At 52.5% G+C, this 20,736-nt stretch overlaps 1 protein-coding gene across 1 annotated transcript; it reads left to right on the forward strand.

The window, feature by feature from the left end:
• Positions 1–678: 678 nt before the first annotated feature.
• On the forward strand, positions 679–18,990 carry Cd177 (CD177 molecule). Its single transcript, XM_020172086.2, has 21 exons — positions 679–1,280; positions 1,368–1,508; positions 1,739–1,924; positions 3,006–3,128; positions 3,328–3,447; positions 4,454–4,594; positions 4,797–4,982; positions 5,891–6,013; positions 6,196–6,315; positions 7,367–7,507; positions 7,726–7,911; positions 9,019–9,141; positions 9,324–9,443; positions 10,539–10,679; positions 10,923–11,108; positions 12,100–12,222; positions 12,420–12,539; positions 16,613–16,753; positions 18,004–18,189; positions 18,270–18,404; positions 18,517–18,990. Exons 1-21 carry the CDS (start codon positions 908–910, stop codon positions 18,738–18,740), a joined length of 3,339 nt encoding a protein of 1,112 aa, XP_020027675.2. The 5' UTR covers positions 679–907; the 3' UTR covers positions 18,741–18,990.
• The last annotated feature ends 1,746 nt before the right edge of the window (positions 18,991–20,736 follow it).

Below are 20,736 nucleotides of genomic sequence, written 5' to 3' on the forward strand. Positions count from 1 at the left end.
GGAAGGGAGAGAGAAGAAAAGAAAGAAAGAAAGAAAGATGGAAGGAAGGAAGGAAAAGAAAGGAAGAAAGAAAGAGAAAGAAAGAAGAAAAGAAAGAAGGAAAGAAAGGGTAATTGAATTTGGGGTACTTAAAATCAGATGTCTAGGAGCAGTTACACCACAAAAATTTGTGGTGCCAACATTTGTGGGTGCTATTTTTATGAAATAGCTGGTTTTTTAGCACACCACTTCTTCCTTCTGTATGTGGCAAAGAAATTTTGCATAATCAAGAATATCTTAACTCTTCATAGATGCTCAGCCTCCATGACCGCCCACTTCCTGGGCTGTGCCCTACCTCTCCTCCTTCCCAGGTGGCGAGGAAGAGGGGACTCCAAGTCTTATGCTGTGCTCTGAGAAAGAGAACAGAAGAAAAGGCTGAGAGTCAGGGAAAGGAGGACAAAAGGGAAGGCAACATAGGAAGGAAAGAAAAAGAAGGAAAGTGGGCAGCCAGCAGGGGCAGAGGCTGGGCAGGGATTAAGGAGGTGTCTGAGCAATTGCACAACATCCTCACAGGCAATTGGGCCATTTCCCCACTGGAGAAGAAGGTGACAAGGATGCCACAAAATGAAGAAACAGGGCTCCCACACAACTATGAAACGTAGTGGGGGCAGGGAGCCACATGGTTGGACCAGGGAGAAAAGAGGTCTTGTAGTCTGGAGCATTGACACTGGAACTCAGGATAGCTCCATTTCTAATGTGGAGGCTGCTGGAGACACTAGACTCTGGGGTCTAAAAGGAGGGACTGGGCTCTGACCCCTGGGTCTGAGGAGGAGGCTGGGGCCTGGTCCCCTGGGTCTGAGGAGGGAAGTTGGGGCCTGGTCCCCTGGGTCTGGGGGAGGAGGCTGGGGCTGGTCCCCTGGGTCTGGGGATGGAGGCTGGGCCTGGACCCCTGGGTCTGGGGATGGAGGTTGGGTCCTGGTTCCCTGGGTCTGGGGAGGAGGCTGGGGCTTGGACTCCAGAGTCTGAGGAAAAAGATTTGGGACCTGGACTCCTGCACCTCAAGAATAAGGGTTTGAGGAGGAGAGGCCTCCCAGGTACCCACGCAGTTGGACTCAGAGGACAGTGCCCAGGACTCACACAGCAAGAAGCTCCACCCCCTCTTTTCCTGGCTGCCTTGTTCAATGTGAGGCATAAAAGAGTTGCGTTTCCTGGTTCAAGAGCACGGGGACTTTGCAGCCACAAACTGGACATGGACCCTGCACCACTACTGATCATTCTGGGGGTCGCTGCCCTGTTGCCCTGTGAGTGAGGACCACAAGTGGGAAGAGGATTTCCCGGGAGTTTGAACTCCAGAACCTCTTACAATGGGTTCCCTCTCCCCATTGCAGGTGTACAGGCTCTGAGGTGCCAGAGGGGGACGATAGAAACCGAGCAAGATGTATTGGAACTGCCCTTCAGTTGGACAGGTGGCCAGAAAACCTGTGAGGTCAGTGAAGGCTGCCAAGACACACTGATGATCATAGAGAATGGTAAGAAGGGGTCCTCAGTGCAAAGACCCCATCCCCTTTCACTCAGTCATGCCTGACCACCAGCACACTGGGTGGGGTCTTAGAAGAACTCTCCCCTGCCTCAGCAGATGCAAACCCTCCCGTGTCCAGTCCCCCTGCTCCAGCCTCGCACCCACCTCAGGAGGCATGACCTCCACCTAGGATGTTGGAGTCCTGGTCCCTACCCTACTTGTCCCTCTGTGTCCTTGCAGGACCAAAACTGAACTTAGTGCTAATCAAAGGCTGCACCACGGCAGAGGACCAAGAGCCCAGAGTCACCCGGCACAGAGCGGGCCCTGGGCTCTCCATCATCTCCTACACCCACGTGTGCCGCCACGCAGACTTCTGTAATGACCTGTCCACTACTGAGGCTCTCGGGGTCCTGCCCACTCCCTCAGGTACCCGTGGTGGAGGAGAGGGGCTGTCAGGAGGAAGGAGGACAGCACTGTGTGGATCACATGAGCACATGAGGCTGCTTCTTTACAGACACTCCCTTGCTAGATGGTGGTCTTGCTAGATTACTCACTTCATCCCTTCCTTGGTGCTCTCTTCCTCCTTTTCTCCCTGGTCCCTCACTCTCCATCTCTCCCCTACTCCTTGCGGTCCACAGGAACCTCAGGACTCCTCTTTTTTTTTTTTTTGTCTTTTCTTTTTTGGTGCTGGGATCGAACCCAGGGCCTCACGCATGCTAGGCAAGCGCTGTACCACCGAGCTACATCCCAGCCCCTCAGGACTCCTCTTGCCCACTTCTTCCAACTGCCCTGGTCCAGAAAACTGGGAGGATATATATATATATATATTTGCAGCACTGGATTTGAACTCAGGGTCTCTGGCTTACTAAGCAGGTGCTCTACCACTTGAGCCATGCCTCCGGTGGATTTCCTATTAAACCACCAGCCTCAGACTCAGTCCCTGATCCTAACCCGGACTCCTCCTGCACAGCCCTTCTTTCCATACTGCTGGGTTTGTTTCATCAATGTCTCATTTAGGTTTTTTTGGTTTTGGCTTTTTACTTCTTCCTCTTAAGGGACAATCCCTACTCCTTGCCTGGTGTTAGAGTTTGGAGTGTGTTTTGTATTTCTGTGTTCTTGAGTAGTGTGTGAATAAAAGGTGGCTTCCTTGACTGTTTGGTAGATCTTGTGGGTGGAGGCACTGGGTCCTTCCAGGGCATCTCTCCTTTCCTTGGCCAAGTTTGTGTCTGCACCAAGCCTCAGAAGTGCCCTCCCACCCCACCTGGGGCCTGGCACCCCTCACCCCTCAAGTCCAGGTGTCCCTGCAGACCTCACGGTCCCCCTGGCTCTTGCTCTCTCATCAGGCACACATCCCATGTCCTGCAGCTGAGCCTGCAGGAGAGGAGCCCGGGAGGGCTCATTAGGCACCTGAGCAGCTTGATTCTTAGGGACAGTACAGTGCGGGGAAGGCATTTGATCCAAACCCAGAGACCCCTAGTGCTCCTCACTGTGCCTGTCACCTCCTCAGTCCCAGGGAACCTGCGCTGTCCAGTCTGCTTTGCTAAAGGTGACTGTCCTAAGAATACTTCAGAGCAGATCTGCCCAGCTGGGCACACTCACTGCTACGATGGAGTCCTCAAGCTCAGAGGAAGTAAGTCAGGATATCCAGGTCCCTGTGGGGACTGTGTGGGGAGGACTGGGCATTGAGATCTGAGAGCCTTGGGAGTAAGGGTAAGTTGAGGCAGGACATGGGAGCCAGAGGAGGGCGGGACTGGCCTCCTGGAGCTGGCCTTCCCTCTGAGGATTTTATGGTGCTTTCGTCAATGTCTCCTCCTCTCCTCCTGTACTAGAGGGGATCACCACCAACCTGAGGGTGCAGGGCTGCATGCCCCAGCCAGGCTGCAACCTGCTCAATGGAACCCAGAATATTGGGGCCATGGATGTGAGTGAGAGCTGCGGTCCTAAGCTAGGTGAGTCCAACATGGGAAACTGAGGCTGTGCCCTATACTGAGCTTTGGAGAAGATGATCTTTGGGAGGAAGGGACATCCAGAGTCTCATAGAGCTTATGACTCACTCAGTGTGTGAAGGGAGAGGATTCTCTGGGGGAGGGGAGGGATGGGAGATCAGTGTGCCAGTTAGAGAGGTCCGGCTGAAAGAGTGAGAAAGAGGGTTGTAGTCCAGGGGGGGGGGTGGTTATCAGACAGGAACACACTGGTTGGTGTCTGAAATGATGTTAGAGCAAATAAGTTAGGGTGGCCTGTCAAAGTGGACAGGAGGAGGGAAGGCAGGGGTATATTGTGAGTTGCTCTGCATGTGACTTTGTGTCAAGTCACCTAGGTTTTGTCCTGGGAGTAAGTGGTTATTTCTAATTGCTCTGCATGCTCCCCGACCCTGGGTCACCCAGGGTCTCCCTGTGACCAACCCCATTCTCTCGGCATCCCTCATCCATTGATACCCATGGTTCTGGAGCAATGGACCCAGTGGCCTGGCTGCCTGTGAACAAAAGTCAGAGAGAAAATCAAGTGGGCTTCAGGTGTGACAGAGAAAGCAAGTGGGGACTCTTGGGGTGGCCCCATTTATGCACTTAAATGCAGTCAGAGTGGGACAGAGATGGAGAGCACTATGGAGTGTGTCAATTAGAAGGACTGCAAGGCAAAGTGCAGGTAGGGGTCTAGGCTTCCTGGTCTTTCCTGCCCCTGCCTCAGTTTCTTCATCTGTCCATGTCACCTGAAGTCATAGGGCTTCAAGGGGAGAGTTAATTGGATTCAGCAAGCGTTCCTCTTTGTGCTGCATCTTTTTGCCTGGCTAGATTGGGAGACTTGATGACATGGACACCAGTTTTCTTTGTATAGCACAAGAGATGGCTCTGAACATGGCTCAACTGTTGCTGCCCATGTTCGGTCCCACCTGGAAGGTGGTATTCTTGGAGTTCTGGCAACAGTACCTGCTAAGATGGATTGCTCTCCCTATCCCAGGTGTGCGAGCTCTGGAATGCCAGTGGGGGGCACTAGAGACCGTGAGAAATGTGTCAGAGTTGCCCTTGACGGTGACAAGTGCTTGGATAGACTGTGAGGTCGGCGAGGGCTGCCAAGAGACAGTGATGCTCATACACAACGGTAAGCAGAGGCCCTCAGTCCGAGGCCCCGCCCCTTGCGCTCAGCCCCGCCCCCAGGACCAGCAGCCAGGTCTCAGCAGGTGCAAGCCCTGTGGTGCCCAGGTCCCTCTCTTCCAGCATGGCACCCACAGCCTCACACAGAACTTCCTTCTAGGATGCTGGAGTTCTCATTCTCACCTGCCTATCGCCCTCTCTTTTCCCAGGACCCAAAGTGAACCTGGTGTTCACTAAAGGCTGCACTATGGCAGAGGACCAAGAACCCACAGTCTCTCAGCTCAGGGCAGGCCCTGGGCTCTTCATCACCTCCTACACCCGCGTGTGCCGACATGAGGACCTCTGCAATGACCTGTCGACCATCAGATCTCTCTGGGTCCCGCCCACTAACACAGGTGCCAGAGGGAGGAGGTGCTAGAGGAGGTGCTAGAGGAGGTGCTAGAGGAGGTGCTAGAGGAGGCTATGATGGGGCTGTCAGGAAGAAGGAGGACAGGGCTGTGGGATTAAACACAGGAGCTATTTATAGACACTCCCTTGCTGGATGGCAGCCTTGCACACTCACTCCCTGATGACCTGCTCTCTCCCTGATCCCATGCTCTCCACCTCGTGCTCACTCTCCCATGCCCTACCCTGCTGTTCCCAGGCACCTCAGGTCTCCCATTGGGCCATTTCCTCCAACTGTCCTTGACCAGCAAACTGGGTGGATTTTCTGATGTTAAAAAACCAGCCTCAGACTCTGGCTGTGATGTTGCACTGTCTCTTTGTCCTTTCTGTGCTGCTGGGTTTGCTTCATTAATGTCTCATTTGGGGTTTTTGCATCTCCTCTTCCTGAAGGGACATTGGCCTGTAGCAATCACCTCTGTGCATTCTTTTAACGGAACATAGTGTGATGATGCATGCTTCTGTGCTCTGGAATGGTCGGCCAACAAGACATGCTGTCTTCCTCGATGGTGTAGTGTGGGTGAAGTCACTGGGTCTTTCCAGGGCATCTCTCCTTTCCTTGGCCAAGTCCGTGCCTGCACCAAGCCTCAGAAGTCCCCTCCCACCCCATCTGGGGCCTGGCACTCTTCACCCCTCAAGTCCAGGTGTCCCTGCAGACCTCACAGTCCTTCGGACCCTTGCTCTCTGACCAGGCACACATTGCATGCCCCTGCCCCGCTGGGCCTGCAGGAGAGGAGTCCGAGTGGGCACCTTAGGAGCTGGAGCAACTTAATTCTTGGGGCCATCACAGTGTGTATGGGAGGCATCTGATCCAAACCCAGAGCCCAGTCAGAGCCCCTCACTGTGCCTGTCACCTCCTCAGTCCCAGGGACCCTGCGCTGCCCCATCTGCTTTGCTAAAGGTGACTGCCCTGAGGACACACCAGAGCAGATCTGCCCAGCTGGGCACACTCACTGCTACAATGGAGTCCTCAAGCTCAGGGGAGGTAAGTCAGGACATCCGGGCCCCTTCAGGGAATGAGTGGGGAGGACCGGGCATTGAGATCTGAGAGTCTGGGAATAAGGGTAAGTTGAGGCAGGGCATGGGAGCCGGAGTAGGGTGGGGCTGGCCTCCTGGAGCTGGTGCTTGTTCTAGTGTCTCTGTTTCTACCCCCTCTTCCTTTCCTAGGGGGGATCGCCTCCAATCTGAGGGTGCAGGGCTGCATGCCCCAGCCAGGATGCAATCTGCTTGATGGGAACCAGAAAATTGGCATCATGGATGTGAGTGAGAGCTGCAGTCCTAAGCTAGGTGAGTCCCACATGGGTAACAGGCTGTGCCCTGCACCGCAGCCTTGGGGAAGATGATCCTTGTGAGAGATGGGCCATCCAGAGTCATGGGCCAAGGCCACAGCCTCCAGTCACATGGATGTTTATAACTCACACAGCATGTTCAAGGTGGGTATCCCCAGGTAGCTGTAGGGGGTTGGGAGGTAGAGTTGCCAGCTGAAAGAGAGAGAGAGACAAAGAGAGAGGGTCCATCGATGGGCCCTTTAAATGATGCTGGGCTAAGTGACTTAAGAGTGTCGTGTATAGACAGGAGGGCAGGGTGTGCTGTGGGTTGCTGTGTGTGACTTTATGTGCAGTCAGCTCACCATCGCCTCTGCTCATCTTGCTGAAATCGTCTGTTTGCCTCCAGTTCTATTTCCACACATGCTGGCCCTAGGAAACCAAGGGTGGCCAGCTTCCCTTTGGCCACCCCCATCCTCTCAGCCACCCCTTTCCATCACCACCCATGGTACTGGAGCACTCCTGTGGCCTTGCTTCATAGGAAAGAATATCAGAAGGAGGAATCAAATTGTGATAGAGAAAGCAAGAGTTAAGTGGGGACTCTGGGTGTGACCCCAGTTACCACTTCAATGCAGCCAGTGTCACACACCTGGCAGATGGACAGTACCACGGAGTGTCTCAATAAGCAAGGCTGGGAGACAAAGGGAAGCCATGGTGGAGAAGGGAGGTCAGCTAGGCCTCCTGGCTTCTCTGGGACCCTGGTCTTTCCTGTCTTTGCCTCAGTTTCCTCATCTGCCTGTGTCACCAGAACGCTTAGGGCTTCAAGGTGAGAGCTGAGTGAGTTCAGCAAATGTTCCTCCTTGTGTTGAATTTTTTTACCTGACTATTTGGGGAGACATAAGAACATGGGGCTACATGTCACTGACATCAAGGTTTCCTTCCTCGTGGACAAGAGATGGCCTAGAACAGGCGTTAACTTGTGGCTGCCTCTGATTAGGTCCAGCCTGGTTGGGGGTTTCCTTAGGGGTCAAGGTGGAACAGCTGTGGTGATGGATTTGCTCTCCCTATCCCAGGTGTGCAGGCCCTGGAATGCAAGAGTGGGACAATAGAGGCCATAAAGCAAGCATCAGACTTCCCCCAGCACTGGACAACTGGCTGGAAATCCTGTGAGACTGGCGAAGGGTGCCAGGAAACCGTGATGATCATAAAAAATGGTGAGAAGGACCTTTCAGTCTAAGACCCCACCCCTTTCCACTCAGCCCTGCCCCCAGCGAGCTGCTTGGGATTCTAGAGGCCATGCCCTGGTGGGAGGAGCCTTGTTCCTTTCTCAGCAGGTGCAACCCCTCCAGTGCCCATCATCCCACCCACTTTGCAAGGCATAGCATCCCTCCTGGGTGCTGAAGTCCTGATCTCTACCCCTCTCTCCTTCCAGGACCCCAAGTGACATTGATACTCACCAAGGGCTGCACTATGGCCAAGGACCAAGAGGCCAGAGTCACCCAACACAGAGCAGGCCCTGGGCTCTCCATCATCTCCTATACCCACGTGTGCCGCCATAGGGACTTCTGCAATGACCTGTCCACCACAGCCTCTATCTGGGCCCCGACTCCTGCCACAGGTGCCAGAGGGAGGCTTTATGCTAGAGGATGAGAGGGATGGGGCCCTCAAGAGGAAGGAGAACAGGGTTGTGGGATTAAACTGAGCACACGGGGCTGTTTATTTATAGACGCTCCCTTACAAGTAAGGCTAGCAGCCTTACTTGTGGGATGGCAGCCTCCATTGGTCCACTGCTCAGTCTGTCTTTCCCTGGTCCCTCACTCTCCATCTCTTCCCTCCTGCCTCCATCCCACTGGTCCAGTATACCTTCAGGGGAGTCTCAGGACTGCCCTGGCCCAATTCTTCCAACTGACAGGCAACTAGGTAGATTTTCGGATGTTAAAACCACCGACCACAGCTGGCCCTGATCCCATCCCGCTTCCCCTGCACAACCCTTTTTCCTGTGCTGCTGGGTTTGCCTCATTAATGTTTCATTTGGGGTTTTTCCATTTCTTCTTCAAAGGGACATTATCCACTCTGTTTACCTGGTGTTAAATAGAGTTTGGGGTGCGTTGTGTTTCAGTACTGTAAAGCTGTCTCCCTTAACTGTTTAGTAGAATGATGGGTGAGGCTGCTGGGTACTTCCAGGGCACCCCAACCCTTCTTTTTTATTTTTGGCAGTACTGGGATTTGAACTCAGGGCCTATCACTTGCTAGGCAGGCACTCTACCACTTAAGTCACCCCACCAGCCCTTCTGTGTGTTGGGTATTTTTGAGATAGGGTCTCTTGAAATATTTGCCCAGGGTTGGCTTCGAACCACAATCCTCCTGATCTCTGCCTCCTGACTAGCTAAGATTACACACGTGAGCCACTGACACACAGCACCCCAACCCATCTTTGGTAAAATCTGTGTGCAGCCTTGCAAGGCCCCTCATACCCCCACCTGGGGCCTGGCATCCCCCTCCCCTCAGCCCCAGGTGTCCCTGCAGACCTCACAGTCCCTCTGGCCCTGTTCTCTCACCAGGCACACATCCCATGTCCTGTACTGGGCCTGCAGGAGAGGATCCCAGGAAGGCATGTTTGGGTACATGAGCAGCTTGATTCTTAGGGACAGTACAGTGAGGGGAAGACAGCTGATCCAAACCCAGAGTCCTCTAGTGCTCCTCACTGTGCCTGTCACCTCCACAGTCCCAGGGAACCTGCGCTGTCCAGTCTGCTTTGCTAAAGATGACTGTCCTAAGAACGCTCCAGAGCAGATCTGCCCAGCTGGGCACACTCACTGCTACGATGGAGTCCTCAAGCTCAGGGGAGGTAAGCCAGGACATCCGGGTCCCTGTGGGGACTGGATGGGGAGGACTGGGCATTGAGATCTGAGAGTCTGTGAGTAAGGGTAAGTTGAGGCAGGGCATGGGAGCCAGAGTAGGGTGGGGCTGGCCTCCTGGAGCTGGTGCTTGTTCCAGTGTCTCTGTCTCTACCCCCTCTTCCTTTCCTAGGGGGGATCGCCTCCAATCTGAGGGTGCAGGGCTGCATGCCCCAGCCAGAATGCAACCTGCTTAATGGAACCCAGAAAATTGGCATCATGGATGTGAGTGAGAACTGCAATCTTAAAGCAGGTGAGTCCCATATGGGAAACTGAGGCTGTGCTCTGCACTGAACCTAGGGGAAGATGATCCTGGTGAGAGACGGGACATCCAGAGTCATGGGCCAAGGCCACAGCCTCCAGTCACATAGATGCTTATTACTCACTCAGCGTGTGCAGGGGGGCGCATCTCCACATAGCTGTAGGGATATGAGAGGTAGAGTGCCAGCTGAAGGAGAGAAAGAGGGGGATTTTGGTTCAAGGTCAGGAGTCCATCGATGGGCCCTTTAAATGATGCTGGGCTGTGACTTAAGAGTGTTGTGTCCAAGCAGAAGGGCACGGTGAGTGGGAGGAAGGTCGGGGTATGCTGTGAGTTGCTTGGCATGTGACTAAGTGCAGTCAGTGCTCACCATCTGCAGCTTGTCTTGCTGTGAGTGTCCAGTTTTTTCTAAATTCTATTTCCACACCCACTAACCCTGGGGAACCCTGGGTGGCCAGCTTCCCTGTGACCACCCCCATCCTCTTGGCCACCCCTTTCCATCCTCACCCATGGTACTGGAGCACCCCAGTGGCCTTGCTTCATAGGAAAGAATGTCAGAGAAGAAATCAAGGGGGAATCAAATTGTGACAGAGAAAGCAAGAGTTAAGTAGGGACTCTGGGTGTGACCCTGGTTTCTAGTTCAATGCAGCCAGTGGCACACACCTGGCTGATGGACAGTACCACGGAGTGTCTTAAAAAGCAAGGATGAAAGGCAAAGGGAAACCATGGCGGGGAAGGGAGGTTGGGTAGGAGTCCTGGCTTCCCTGGTAGGATGGTGTTCCCTGTCCTTGCCTCAGTTTCCTCATCTGCCTGTGTCACCAGAACCCTTAGAGCTCCAAGGTGAGAGCTGAGTGAGTTCAGCAGACATTCCTCTGTGGTTCAGTGTCTGTCTGACTAGATTGGGATACTCGAGGACATGGGCTGGATGTTACTGACACCAAGGTTTCCTGCCTGGTACCTCCCAACAGAAGGTTCCAGACAGTTCCACTTCTTGCTGCCAGTGAATGAGGTTCCAGCAGCCAGGGCATTTGCCTGCACATGGAGTTAGTCAGGGAGCCTGCTAACATGGATTTACTCTCCCTATCTTAGCTGAACAGGCTCTGGAATGCCAGTGGGGGACACTTGAGTCCGTGCAGAATATATCTGACCTGCCCCTCCAGTGGACGGCTGGCAAGAAAACCTGTGAGGCCGGCGAAGGGTGCCAAGACACGCTGATGATCATGGAGAATGGTGAGAAGGGTCCCTCAGTGCAGAGACCCCCCTCTTCCTACTCAGTTCCACCCCAAACATCCAGTGTGGAGACTGTGGAACCCTCATTCCAAATTCCAATAGCCCTGTCCCTTCCCTCAGCTGCAAACCCTTCAGTTCCCAGTCCCCTCCTTCCAACATGTCACCCATCTCAGGATGCACAACCACCCTTTAAGTGACCAGAACCCTAACTCCACTCCCACCTGCTGCCTTCTTCCTGTCCAGGACCCCAGGTATACTTGGTGCTCACCAAGGGCTGTACCACCGCAGAGGACCAAGAGACCAGTGTCACTGAGCACAGGGTGGGCCCTGGGCTCTCCATCGTCTCCTACACCCGTGTGTGCCGCGTTGGAGACTTCTGCAATGGCCTGTCTAGCACAGTCCCTCTCTGGGCCCCGCCCCCTGCCACAGGTACCAAGGGAGGAAATAGGAGGGAAAGTGATATTGGGAGAAGGAGGACAGGGCTCAGAGGCCAAAGTGAGCACACAGGGGCTGTTAATTTGCAGACACTCCCTTGCTGGACAGCAGCCTTGCTAGATCACTGGCTCCATTCTCCTCCCCTTGATTGCTCTCTAGCTCCTTTTCTCCCTGGTCCCTTACTCTCCATGTCTTTCCCACTCTCGCCTCCCCACCCTTGTGTCCAAAGGAATTTCAGGACTCCCCTGGCCCACTTCTTCCAAGTGTCCTGGACCAGCAAACTGGGTGGATATTTTTATTTATTTATTTATTTGCAGTACTGTGGTTTGAACTCAGGGCCTCCTGCTTGCTAGGCAGGTGCTCCATCACTGAGCCACACCCCTGCTGGGTGGATTTTCTAATGCTAAACCACCAACCACAGAGCCAGTGCTGATCCTAACCTGGACTCCTCCTGCACAGCCCTTCTTTCTATACTGTTGGGTTTGCTTCACTAATGAGACATTGAGGGTTTTTGCATTTCCTCTTTCTAAAAGACATTGTCCTGCAACCATCCACTCTCCGTGCAGGATGTTAAATAGAGTTTGTTTCACAAACCTCTGGAATGGTTTGTGAACAGGACATGTGTCTTCTTCCTTGAATGTTTAGAAATTGTGGATGAAGTCACTGGGTCCTTCCAGGGAACCCTCTTCCATCCTTGGCCAAGCCTTTGTCTGTGTCCAGCATCAGAAGCCCCCCCTCACCACACCTGGGGCCAGGCACCCCTCCCAGCCTCACCTGCAGACCCCACAGTCCTTCTGGTCCTTGCTCTCTCACCAGGCACCCATCCCATGCCCCGCAGCTGGGCCTACAGGAGAGGAGCCCAGGAGGGCACATTGGGCACCTGAGCAGCTTGATTCTTAGGGACAGTACAGTGGGGGTGGAGAAGGCATCTGATCCAAACCCAGAGCCCATTCAGAGCCCCTCACTGTGCCTGTCACCTCCGCAGTCCCAGGGACCCTGCGCTGCCCCATCTGCTTTGCTAGAGGTGGCTGTCCTGAGGACACACCAGAGCAAATCTGCCCAGCTGGGCACACTCACTGCTACAATGGAGTCCTCAAGTTCAGAGGAGGTAAGTCAGGACATCCGGGTCCCTGTGGGGACTGAATGGGGAGGATTGGGCATTGAGGTCTGAGATTCTGGGGAGTAAGGGTAAGTTGAGGCAGGGCATGAGAGCCAGAGGAGGGTGGGGCTAGATCTGGCTTTCCCTCTGCAGCTTGGATGGTGTTTTCATCAGCATCTCTGTCTCTTCCTCTTCTCTTTTCCTAGGGGAGATCACCTCCAATCTGAGGGTGCAGGGCTGCATGCCCCAGCCAGGATGCAACCTGCTTAACGGGACCCAGAAAATTGGTGTCATGGATGTGAGTGAGAACTGCAATCTTAAAGCAGGTGAGTCCCATATGGGAAACTCTGCACTGAGCCTTGGGGAAGATGATCCTTGTGAGAGATGGCACATCCAGAGTCATGGGCCACAGCCACAGCCCCCAGTCACATAGATGCCTAGTACTCACTCAGCACAGGCAAGGAGGGATTGGTGAATTCCCAGGTAGCTGTAGGGTTTGGGAGATGGAGTGCCAGCTGAAGGAGGGAGAGAGAGAGGGATTGTGGTCCAAGTTCAGAGACCATTGAAGGGCCCTTTAAATGATGCTGGACTAAGTTATTTGGGTGTCGTGTATAGGTAGGAGGGCAGGAAGAGTGGGAGGAAGGTTGGGACGCACTGTGGGTTGTTCTGTATGTGACTTTATGTGCAGTCAGCTCACCACCGCCTCTGCTCATCTTACTGGAATTGTCTGTTTGCCTCCAGTTCTATTTCCACACATGCTGGTCCTGGGAAACCCAGGGTGGCCAGCTTCCCTTTTGACCACCCCTATTCTCTATTTAGGTTCTGACAGAGAAAGCAAGAGTTAAGTGGGGACTCTGGGTGTAACTCCAGTTACCACTTTAATGCAGCCAGTGTCACACACCTGGCAAATGGACAGTACCACGGAGTGTCTCAATAAAGCAGGCTGTGAGGCAAAGGGAAGGGTGGTCAGCTAGGCATCCTGGCTTCTCTGAGAGCAAGGCGTTCCCTGACCCTGCCTCAGTTTCCTTATCTGCCTGTGTGGATCTCAAAGGAGAAAGTCATCCGACTTTCTTCTTCATGTTTTAACCTGTTTACCAGACCTAATTGAGAGAGTTGAGGATGTGGGCTCGACTTCACTGACCCCAGGGTTTCCTGTCTGGTACTGCACAAAGCTGCCCGAGGGTGGGAGCTGCGGATAGTTCACGGCAAGGTGAGGCCATGCAGGATGCCACCGTCACCCATGGAACCTCCGATGGCCAGACTCTGGCTTCATAACTGGGAAGAGGAGACACCACAGCTTGGGAGAGGAGAGTGTGGGGCTCAGAACAGGAATATGCTATCTCTGGGGTAGTTTTAGAGTGGGCTTCCCCAAGGCGATGGCCTGTCTAAAGTTGAGCCCAAGTTTCTTGGGAGAAGGGGAAAAGCTCTCTTAGCAGGGAAGACCCTGAGGTGGGAGACAAGGTGCTGTTTTCAGGCAGGGTTCCTCACCTGTGCCTGAGATGGGCTTGACACGGGGCTGGGGAGGAAAGATTGAGGGGCGACTACAAGTGGTTCCAGGTGGACCAGGTGGGTGTGGAAGATGGAGGCAGAGCTGTCCAAGCTTGGTTAAGTCAGGGAGTCAAGAAACTGGTGTTAAGGATATGGTAGAGAGTGAAGAGGTAGCTGGGGAGAGGGGTAGCTGGAGGGGTTAAGCCCTTGGAAAGCCAGGCTGGGGTGTCATTTCTCCCAAGGATGACAAGCTACAGAATGGTGTTGAGGAAGGAGGGAGCCACCGAGTCTGAGAAATTTTTTTCTTTTGATTAATATAGGTTTTAATGGTTTGACCTTTGTCTCTGGAACCGGTAACATTCACAGTGTGCAAAGTGTTTCAGAACCATACTGTCTACACCACACACAATACACAGTGCACATGGCAGACACAAACATGGGTCACACTATTCCTTGTACACACCACCTTCTACATACCACACTCTTGGTCCCTATACCTCTCATACACCACAAATATGTCACAAATCCCATACAGTCCACTCACAACCCACAATACACAATTCATACAACACACACTGCACGCCACCCACACCATACCCACCCAAAACACAGATACCTAGAACCCCACCATCCCACAGCACACACACCACGCATGTACCCCTCACATTCCCCCGCAGCATACGCACAAGTGTACACCCAAACCACATACGTGCCTCCCCAAATTCAACCACTATGCTGTAAGTAAATGCTCTTAATACATCAATATGTCCAGATTCTATTAGCTTTCAACATGATAGCCAAATTTTGGAGAAGCTTTGCTTCCCTGGTTAAGTTCAGCTCTGTGGTTTAGCATCAGCAACACCAAGCATTGGAAGCTGGGAGTCAGGGAGTAAGTGAAGGAGACGGGCATTTCTGGACAGCAGAACAGCCTGTGCAAAGGCCCAGTAGTAGATGAGAGCCAGGTGCAAAAGCACCAATTACTTACAACCAGTCAACAGCAGGAGCCCATTTTGAAGATGATATAAGGAGCTAGAACATGCAAATCCTTGTCTGCCCCCCTGAAGAGCCAGGTAGCGGTTCCAGTAAGAGGTCAGGGCACAGCTGTTAAGTACTAGCGTCTGCACCAGAGAGATGTGAGTTCCAGTCTTCACTTTGCTATTGAGTCAGCCTTTGAGCAATAACAGTATTTGAGTGCCAAAAGTCTCAAAATCTCACTGAGTCTCTTTCATTGGAGTGGAGAAGAAGGTGATTCTAGACATTAAAGGAGGGGAGCAAATGCAAAGGCCCTGAGGCAGGGAAATGTCTGCCACTCTCCCAGACTGTGCTGACCCTCACTCTCACCAGAACCCTGTCCAATTCCTTAGTGAGGAAGTATGCTTGGGGGGACTCAGGGAGACCCATGAGGAGGCAGGTGAAGGCCATGGGGTCTTGGACCTGGGTGGAAGCAGTAGAGGTGGTGGCGAGTGGTCAGGTTGTGGAGAAATTTTGCAGCTTAAGCCTACAGGATTTCCTGATGGATGCAACATGTGACTTGAGAGGAAGGACTGTCAAGAATGATGCAGTACTGCAGCTTGAGCAAAGGCAGGACAGGAGCTGCCATCGACCAACATGGGGAAGATGGGGTGGGGTTGGGGTGCAGGGAGAAGGATCAGGTTTGGAGCTGCACCTTTGTCATCTGTGATATGGGGAAGTCAGCAGACTTCCATCACAGGGCCAGTGTGAAGGGTACAGGTGCTTGTGAGTCCCAGGTCCAAGAGTTTCTTCACGTGGGACATGTCACTGTTAGTCATGGAATGACATTAACATAAAGCCCAAGCTTGTGGTTGTCCAGCTAGACTCCTGAAGGCCACTGGGACCAAGATGGCTGAAGATTGTCACAAAACCTATGGACCAACCTGGACCTCAAGGAGTCAGAATGCTGAGTTCTGAGCCCAGCTATGTCTCTTCTGGCTGTGGGACACTGGGCAAGCTACTCAACCATTCCTGTCTCTGTTCTTCTGTCTTAAAGTGAGAATGGTGACAGTGATAATGTCCCCACCTTTGGGAGTTGCAATGAGGAAATGAAGCAATCCAGTCAAAAGGGTGGCACCAGTGGCTCATGCCTATAATCCTAGCTACTCAGGAGGCAGAGATCAGGAGGATTGAGGTTCAAAGCCAGCCAAGGCATATAGTCTGAGAAACCCTATCTTGAAAACACCCAACACAAAAAAGGACTGGTGGAGAGGCTTAAGTGGTAGAGCACCTGCCTAGCAAGCGTGAGGCTTTGAATTCAAACCCCAGTGGTGCCAAAAAAAAAAAAAAAAGAAAGAAAGAAAAGAAAAGAAAAGTAGTACATGGTCTCAGGATGCCATCTGTCCTCATCAGAGAGGGAAGTAGAGAGAAGACATTCATGGCCCTCATACCTTCCTTCCTTCCTTCCTTCCTTCCTTCCTTCCTTCCTCGGCAGTACTGGGGTGTGAATTCAAGGCCTTGCACTTGGTAGGGAGGTGCTCCATGCCTACAACCTTTTTTTGCGTTTACTAATTTTTCTTCAGATAAGGTATTGCATTCTTTTCTTTTTGCCCAGGGCCATCCTCAGCTCACAATCTCCTACCTACCATCTCCTCTATGTCTGGAATGACAGGCGCACACCACCACACCCAGCTAATTGAGATGAGGGTCTCTCTAACTTTTTTGCCCTGGCTGGCCTTGAACTGTGATCCTTCTAATCTCTGCCTCCTGAGTAGCTGGATTACAGTTGTGAGCCATGGCACCTGAACCAAGTCCCTTTCAAATCCAAGATTGAGGGACTCTGTATCCACGTCACCTGGAGTGTGATTCAGAACATGACCACCTTCCCTAGTGTAGAATCTGGAAGGGCAGACATGGAGGGTTCCCTGGCTCACACACCCTGGTGATTTCCTCTCCCCAGATGCTGTGTCATGCTACCGAGGGATCCTGTTGATGTTCGGCAGCAGCCTGGCTCAAGACCCAATTGAATGGACTGCACATGGACAGCAGACGTGCGATGCTGGGGAGGTGTGTCAGGAGACGCTGCTGCTCATAGACGTAGGTGCGTGGGCTGAGCACAAAGGCTGTACACCTGCTCCGTGTCCAGTGCATCCTTGTCTTAGACGCTGTGCCCTGGATTTCCTGCCCAGTTTTCTGGAGATCTTTACCCATCTCCTCCTCCCTCTGCACCTTAAAGCAAAAGCAACAATAGTACTTACCAGCTGGGCCTGGTAGCACACGCCTATGATCCCGGCTGCTTGGTAGGCTGAAGCAGGATGATCAAAAGTTCAAAGCCAGTCTGGACAATTTAGCAAGATCCTGTCTCAAAAAATAAACAAACAAACAAAAAAGAGGGTGGGGGATGTAGCTCAGTGGTAGTGTACTTGCCTAGCATGCAAGAGGCCCTGAGTTCCATCCCTAGCACTGAAAAAAAAGTACCTACCTTGCTAGGTAGTCACGGAGTCATCCATGTGAAGGGAACGCTGGCAGGGAGGAACCTCAGTGACCTCGTTCATTTGAATAATGATCCTTGAGGGTTGGAGGAGTGGTTTAGTGGTAGAGCACCTGCCTAGTAAGTGTGAGGCCCTGAGTTCAAACCCCAGTACCCCCCGAAAAAAGAGGGGAAGGGCATCAAGCACCTTACTTTTAAGTACTGTAGAGCTGTGTTTCAGCTTTACAGTGTAGTGGGGAAACAAAAGTAGACCGAAAGGAGAAAACTATGAAGAAATAAGAGTTCTGGAGAGAGATCCGGCAGGAAAAGGAGGCAGAGAGAGGGAGGTGAGGCCCAGGAGAGGCTCTACAGAGAAGGCAACATTTGAAAAAGACCCTAGAGGTGGCAGAGCAGGGGGAGGACCCAGGCTAGGACTCCAGTCTTCGCCAGACCCTAAATGTGACCTGCACTACTCTGGGCTTTGAATTCAAGGCCTTGCACTTGCTAGGTAGGTGCGTTACCACTTGAGTCACGTCCCCGGCCCTTTTTGCTTTGGTCATTTTTGAGATTGGGGTCTCACATTTTGCTGGGACCAGCTTGGACTGCAATCCTTCTATTCCTACTTCCCTGCCTAGCTGGGATGATGTTGGTGGAGATGGGGGTCTCATGAACTTTTTGCTTGGGCTGGTCTTGTGAACCGCGATCCTCCCGATCTCCAGGTTGCTGAGATTATAGAGGTGAGCCACTACACCTGGTCAGACCTGTGCTCTTCTAATCTGAGATTACATTCACCTTCTGTTTGGGGAAGGAAGCTAAGGACTCAGCTGCCCTCAGACCCTCCTCTCCCCTCCCCCCAGCTTTTGCTTTTTTTACGCCCTCAGGATACAAATCACTCATAGTGGGGAGCAAAGGCTGCAGCAGAGTTGGGCAAAAAAATTCCCAGGCTGTCTCCGTACACTCCCGGCCTCCTGGAATGCTGGTGGCCTCCTATACCCGGTTCTGCTCCTCAGACTTCTGCAACTCAGCCAGCAGCAGCAGTGAGCTGCTCACCTCCCTCCCTCGGCCAGGTACAAGGAGGGACACTATCAAGTGGGTGGCTGCAGCTGATAGCAGACTTGTGTACCTCAACATTCTCTCTGCTTCCCAGCTGCCCCTGCTCCAGGAGACATGCAGTGTCTTGCCTGCGTGCAGTTCTCTGGGTCCTGCTTCCAGAGCTCCAGATTGGTCACCTGCCCTAAGGGCACTACTCATTGTTACAATGGTGACATTAACCTCAATGGAGGTGAGTTCAGAAGGCTGGGTCTCAAAGATAAAGAAGGTAGAGGCTGGACCCCTGGGTCTGCGGTATTTAGGTGTGCTGAACTGCATCCTTCTGACTGGATTTTCACCTCTAGGTGGGTTCTCAGCCACATTGAGCATTCAGGGCTGCATGACCCAAGCCTCAAGATCCCTGCTGAACAACGCCCAGACTCTTGGGATCTTCTCTGTGAAGGAAACCTTTGAACAGAAGACTGAGAGTGTTCTCCCCAGTAGTGATGCCCCTGGCCCCTCCCTGGCTTGGGCGGTGGGGCTAGGGCTACCCCTAGCCCTTTGGTGTGGGGGGCTTTGCCCTCCCTGATAAATCCATTGTCCTGTGAGTCTTAACCCTTGCTGACCATCCAACCCAGTCCTCCCACTGACCTTGAAATGTAATGACCTTGTACCAGAAATTACTTCCCCATCCTCTCCATGCATTATTATCCCCACATGTGCTCCATCACCTCAGAGCAACCTATAAGAGGGTCCGGGACCTGGGGCACTTGACATATAGGAGAGCGGACATGGATGTGTTGGCCACACGGGTTGGTAATAAAGTCTCTGTTCTTTCTCCCCATGCTGAGATTTCTGTATGTAAGGGAGAGCAGGACATGGGGGAGGAGGAACAAAGTTCACTAAGAAAGTCACCACCCAGTGCGTGTCCTCCACTGGTCTGGTCCACACCTCCTTCCTAGCTTCAGGTGGTAACAGAGTCTTTAGGAGGTTGCAGCCAAAGCATTTGAACATCACCTTGACCTGTGAGGTGGAGGAGCACCGTGACCTGTGTGCTGTTCTTTATCAGTCATTTGTTTCAGCACAAACAGGGAGGCTCACCTCATTGGAGTATCTGAAGGAGGGTTAATGATGTCAGCATTGACATGGGGGTTGAGAAAAGTCAGCAAAAAGGTTAGCACAGTTTCCTAGGGTTGTTACGCTACGTCTTTGTTTCCATCCTAGACCTGAAAGGGTGATGAGCAGAGGAGCCATTGCTGGAAAGAGAGAGGGGCAGAGTGGGGCGGAGTTTGTCTTAAAAGAGCTTGAATGGCAAGGAGGGAGCTGGGAAGTTAATTTTCCAACCTCACTGTGTTAGGGCTCTCCATTGGCTGAATCCCACTGGACTCCATAAGACAGGAGATCCCATTGGTACAGGTCCTGTAGATCTGTGACTCACAGCACAGAGAAGCGGGGAAGAAGGGAGAATAAAGAATCCCGGGAAGAAAACAGAAAGTGCACTTCACAGTCCACCCTTTTCTCTGTTGCCAGTCATTCTTTCCTTTGTCCAGATGGAAGTCAGAGTCCTCAATACAGAAGTCACAATTCTCATGAGTTATCACTCAATCATTGTCATGATAATGACCATGAAGTCATGCTCCCACTGTGCTAGGCCACCAGTAATTCCTATGACATCACGAGAGGAAGGTGGAGGAGGAGATAACATGACACAGTTAAGGTCTTGGATGTGCAGCAGGTAACAATCAGAGCTGTGCCCTTTTGCCACTCACTCCATATCCCTTGCCACCTCCTAACACCTCATCTGAACAAGTGTATGACCCAAATCTTCCCTCAGATGGGGAGTGAGTCTTGAATGACCTTGTCTTTATGGAGTTTCTGCACTTTTCTGAGACTGGGGCCCTGGCCAAGGAAATATCAAACATAGTCTTCTTGACCCATCAACCCAACCAAGTCAACATGATCCACAGAGCAACACTCTCCTTTGCCAGTTGTTTTCACAGATGGCTCAAGGGCACTCATCGTTTTCTGTTGATTAGAGCTATGGTGGGACTTGTCAACCACTCCAGTTCACAGGGACAAGAAGCAAACATTCTTTCAGTAGGTTGTTAGGCACAGTAGTGAGACCCTCCCTTATCCTTCCTGTATGTCCTGGACCCGTGCCTTTGGCCATGAAGGAAGTGAGACAATAAACTGGCCATTGTCTCCTGTTGGATTTCTGGCTACTATCTCTCACCTGGTTCCTATTTTAATTTTTTTATGGCACTGGGTTTTGAACTCAGGGCCTCACACTTGCTAACAGGCTCTCTTACCACTTGAGCTACTCCACCAGCCCTCTCACCTGGTATCCTAATAAGCCACTTGTACTCCATTCCAACATTCCAGTAAGCCTACTGTATGGGGGCGCGGTTTCTGGGAGAGTCTGTGAGTTCCACGAGTGTGACTTTATCCGGGTCGCTTTGCCATATATCCCTTAGTTGGAAGCAATACTTCATGGGCACCATAGAGCATGGCATTGAGTAGCATGCAGAGAGAGCAAAGGACCCCACAGTATGCGTCTAGCCCTGTGAGACAAAGCACAGACCTCA

This window comes from Castor canadensis, chromosome 16 (assembly GCF_047511655.1).
Source record: "Castor canadensis chromosome 16, mCasCan1.hap1v2, whole genome shotgun sequence".
Lineage (NCBI taxonomy): Eukaryota > Metazoa > Chordata > Mammalia > Rodentia > Castoridae > Castor > Castor canadensis.

Excerpts from the sequence above, each read along its gene's own strand:
- Cd177 (XM_020172086.2), top strand. The coding sequence starts at position 908 with ATGGAGGCTGGGCCTGGACCCCTGGGTCTGGGGATGGAGGTTGGGTCC. Across the intron at positions 1,925-3,005 it reads GGTCCTGCCCACTCCCTCAG|TCCCAGGGAACCTGCGCTGT; the intron begins GTACCCGTGGTG and ends TCACCTCCTCAG. Across the intron at positions 9,142-9,323 it reads AGTCCTCAAGCTCAGGGGAG|GGGGGATCGCCTCCAATCTG; the intron begins GTAAGCCAGGAC and ends TTCCTTTCCTAG.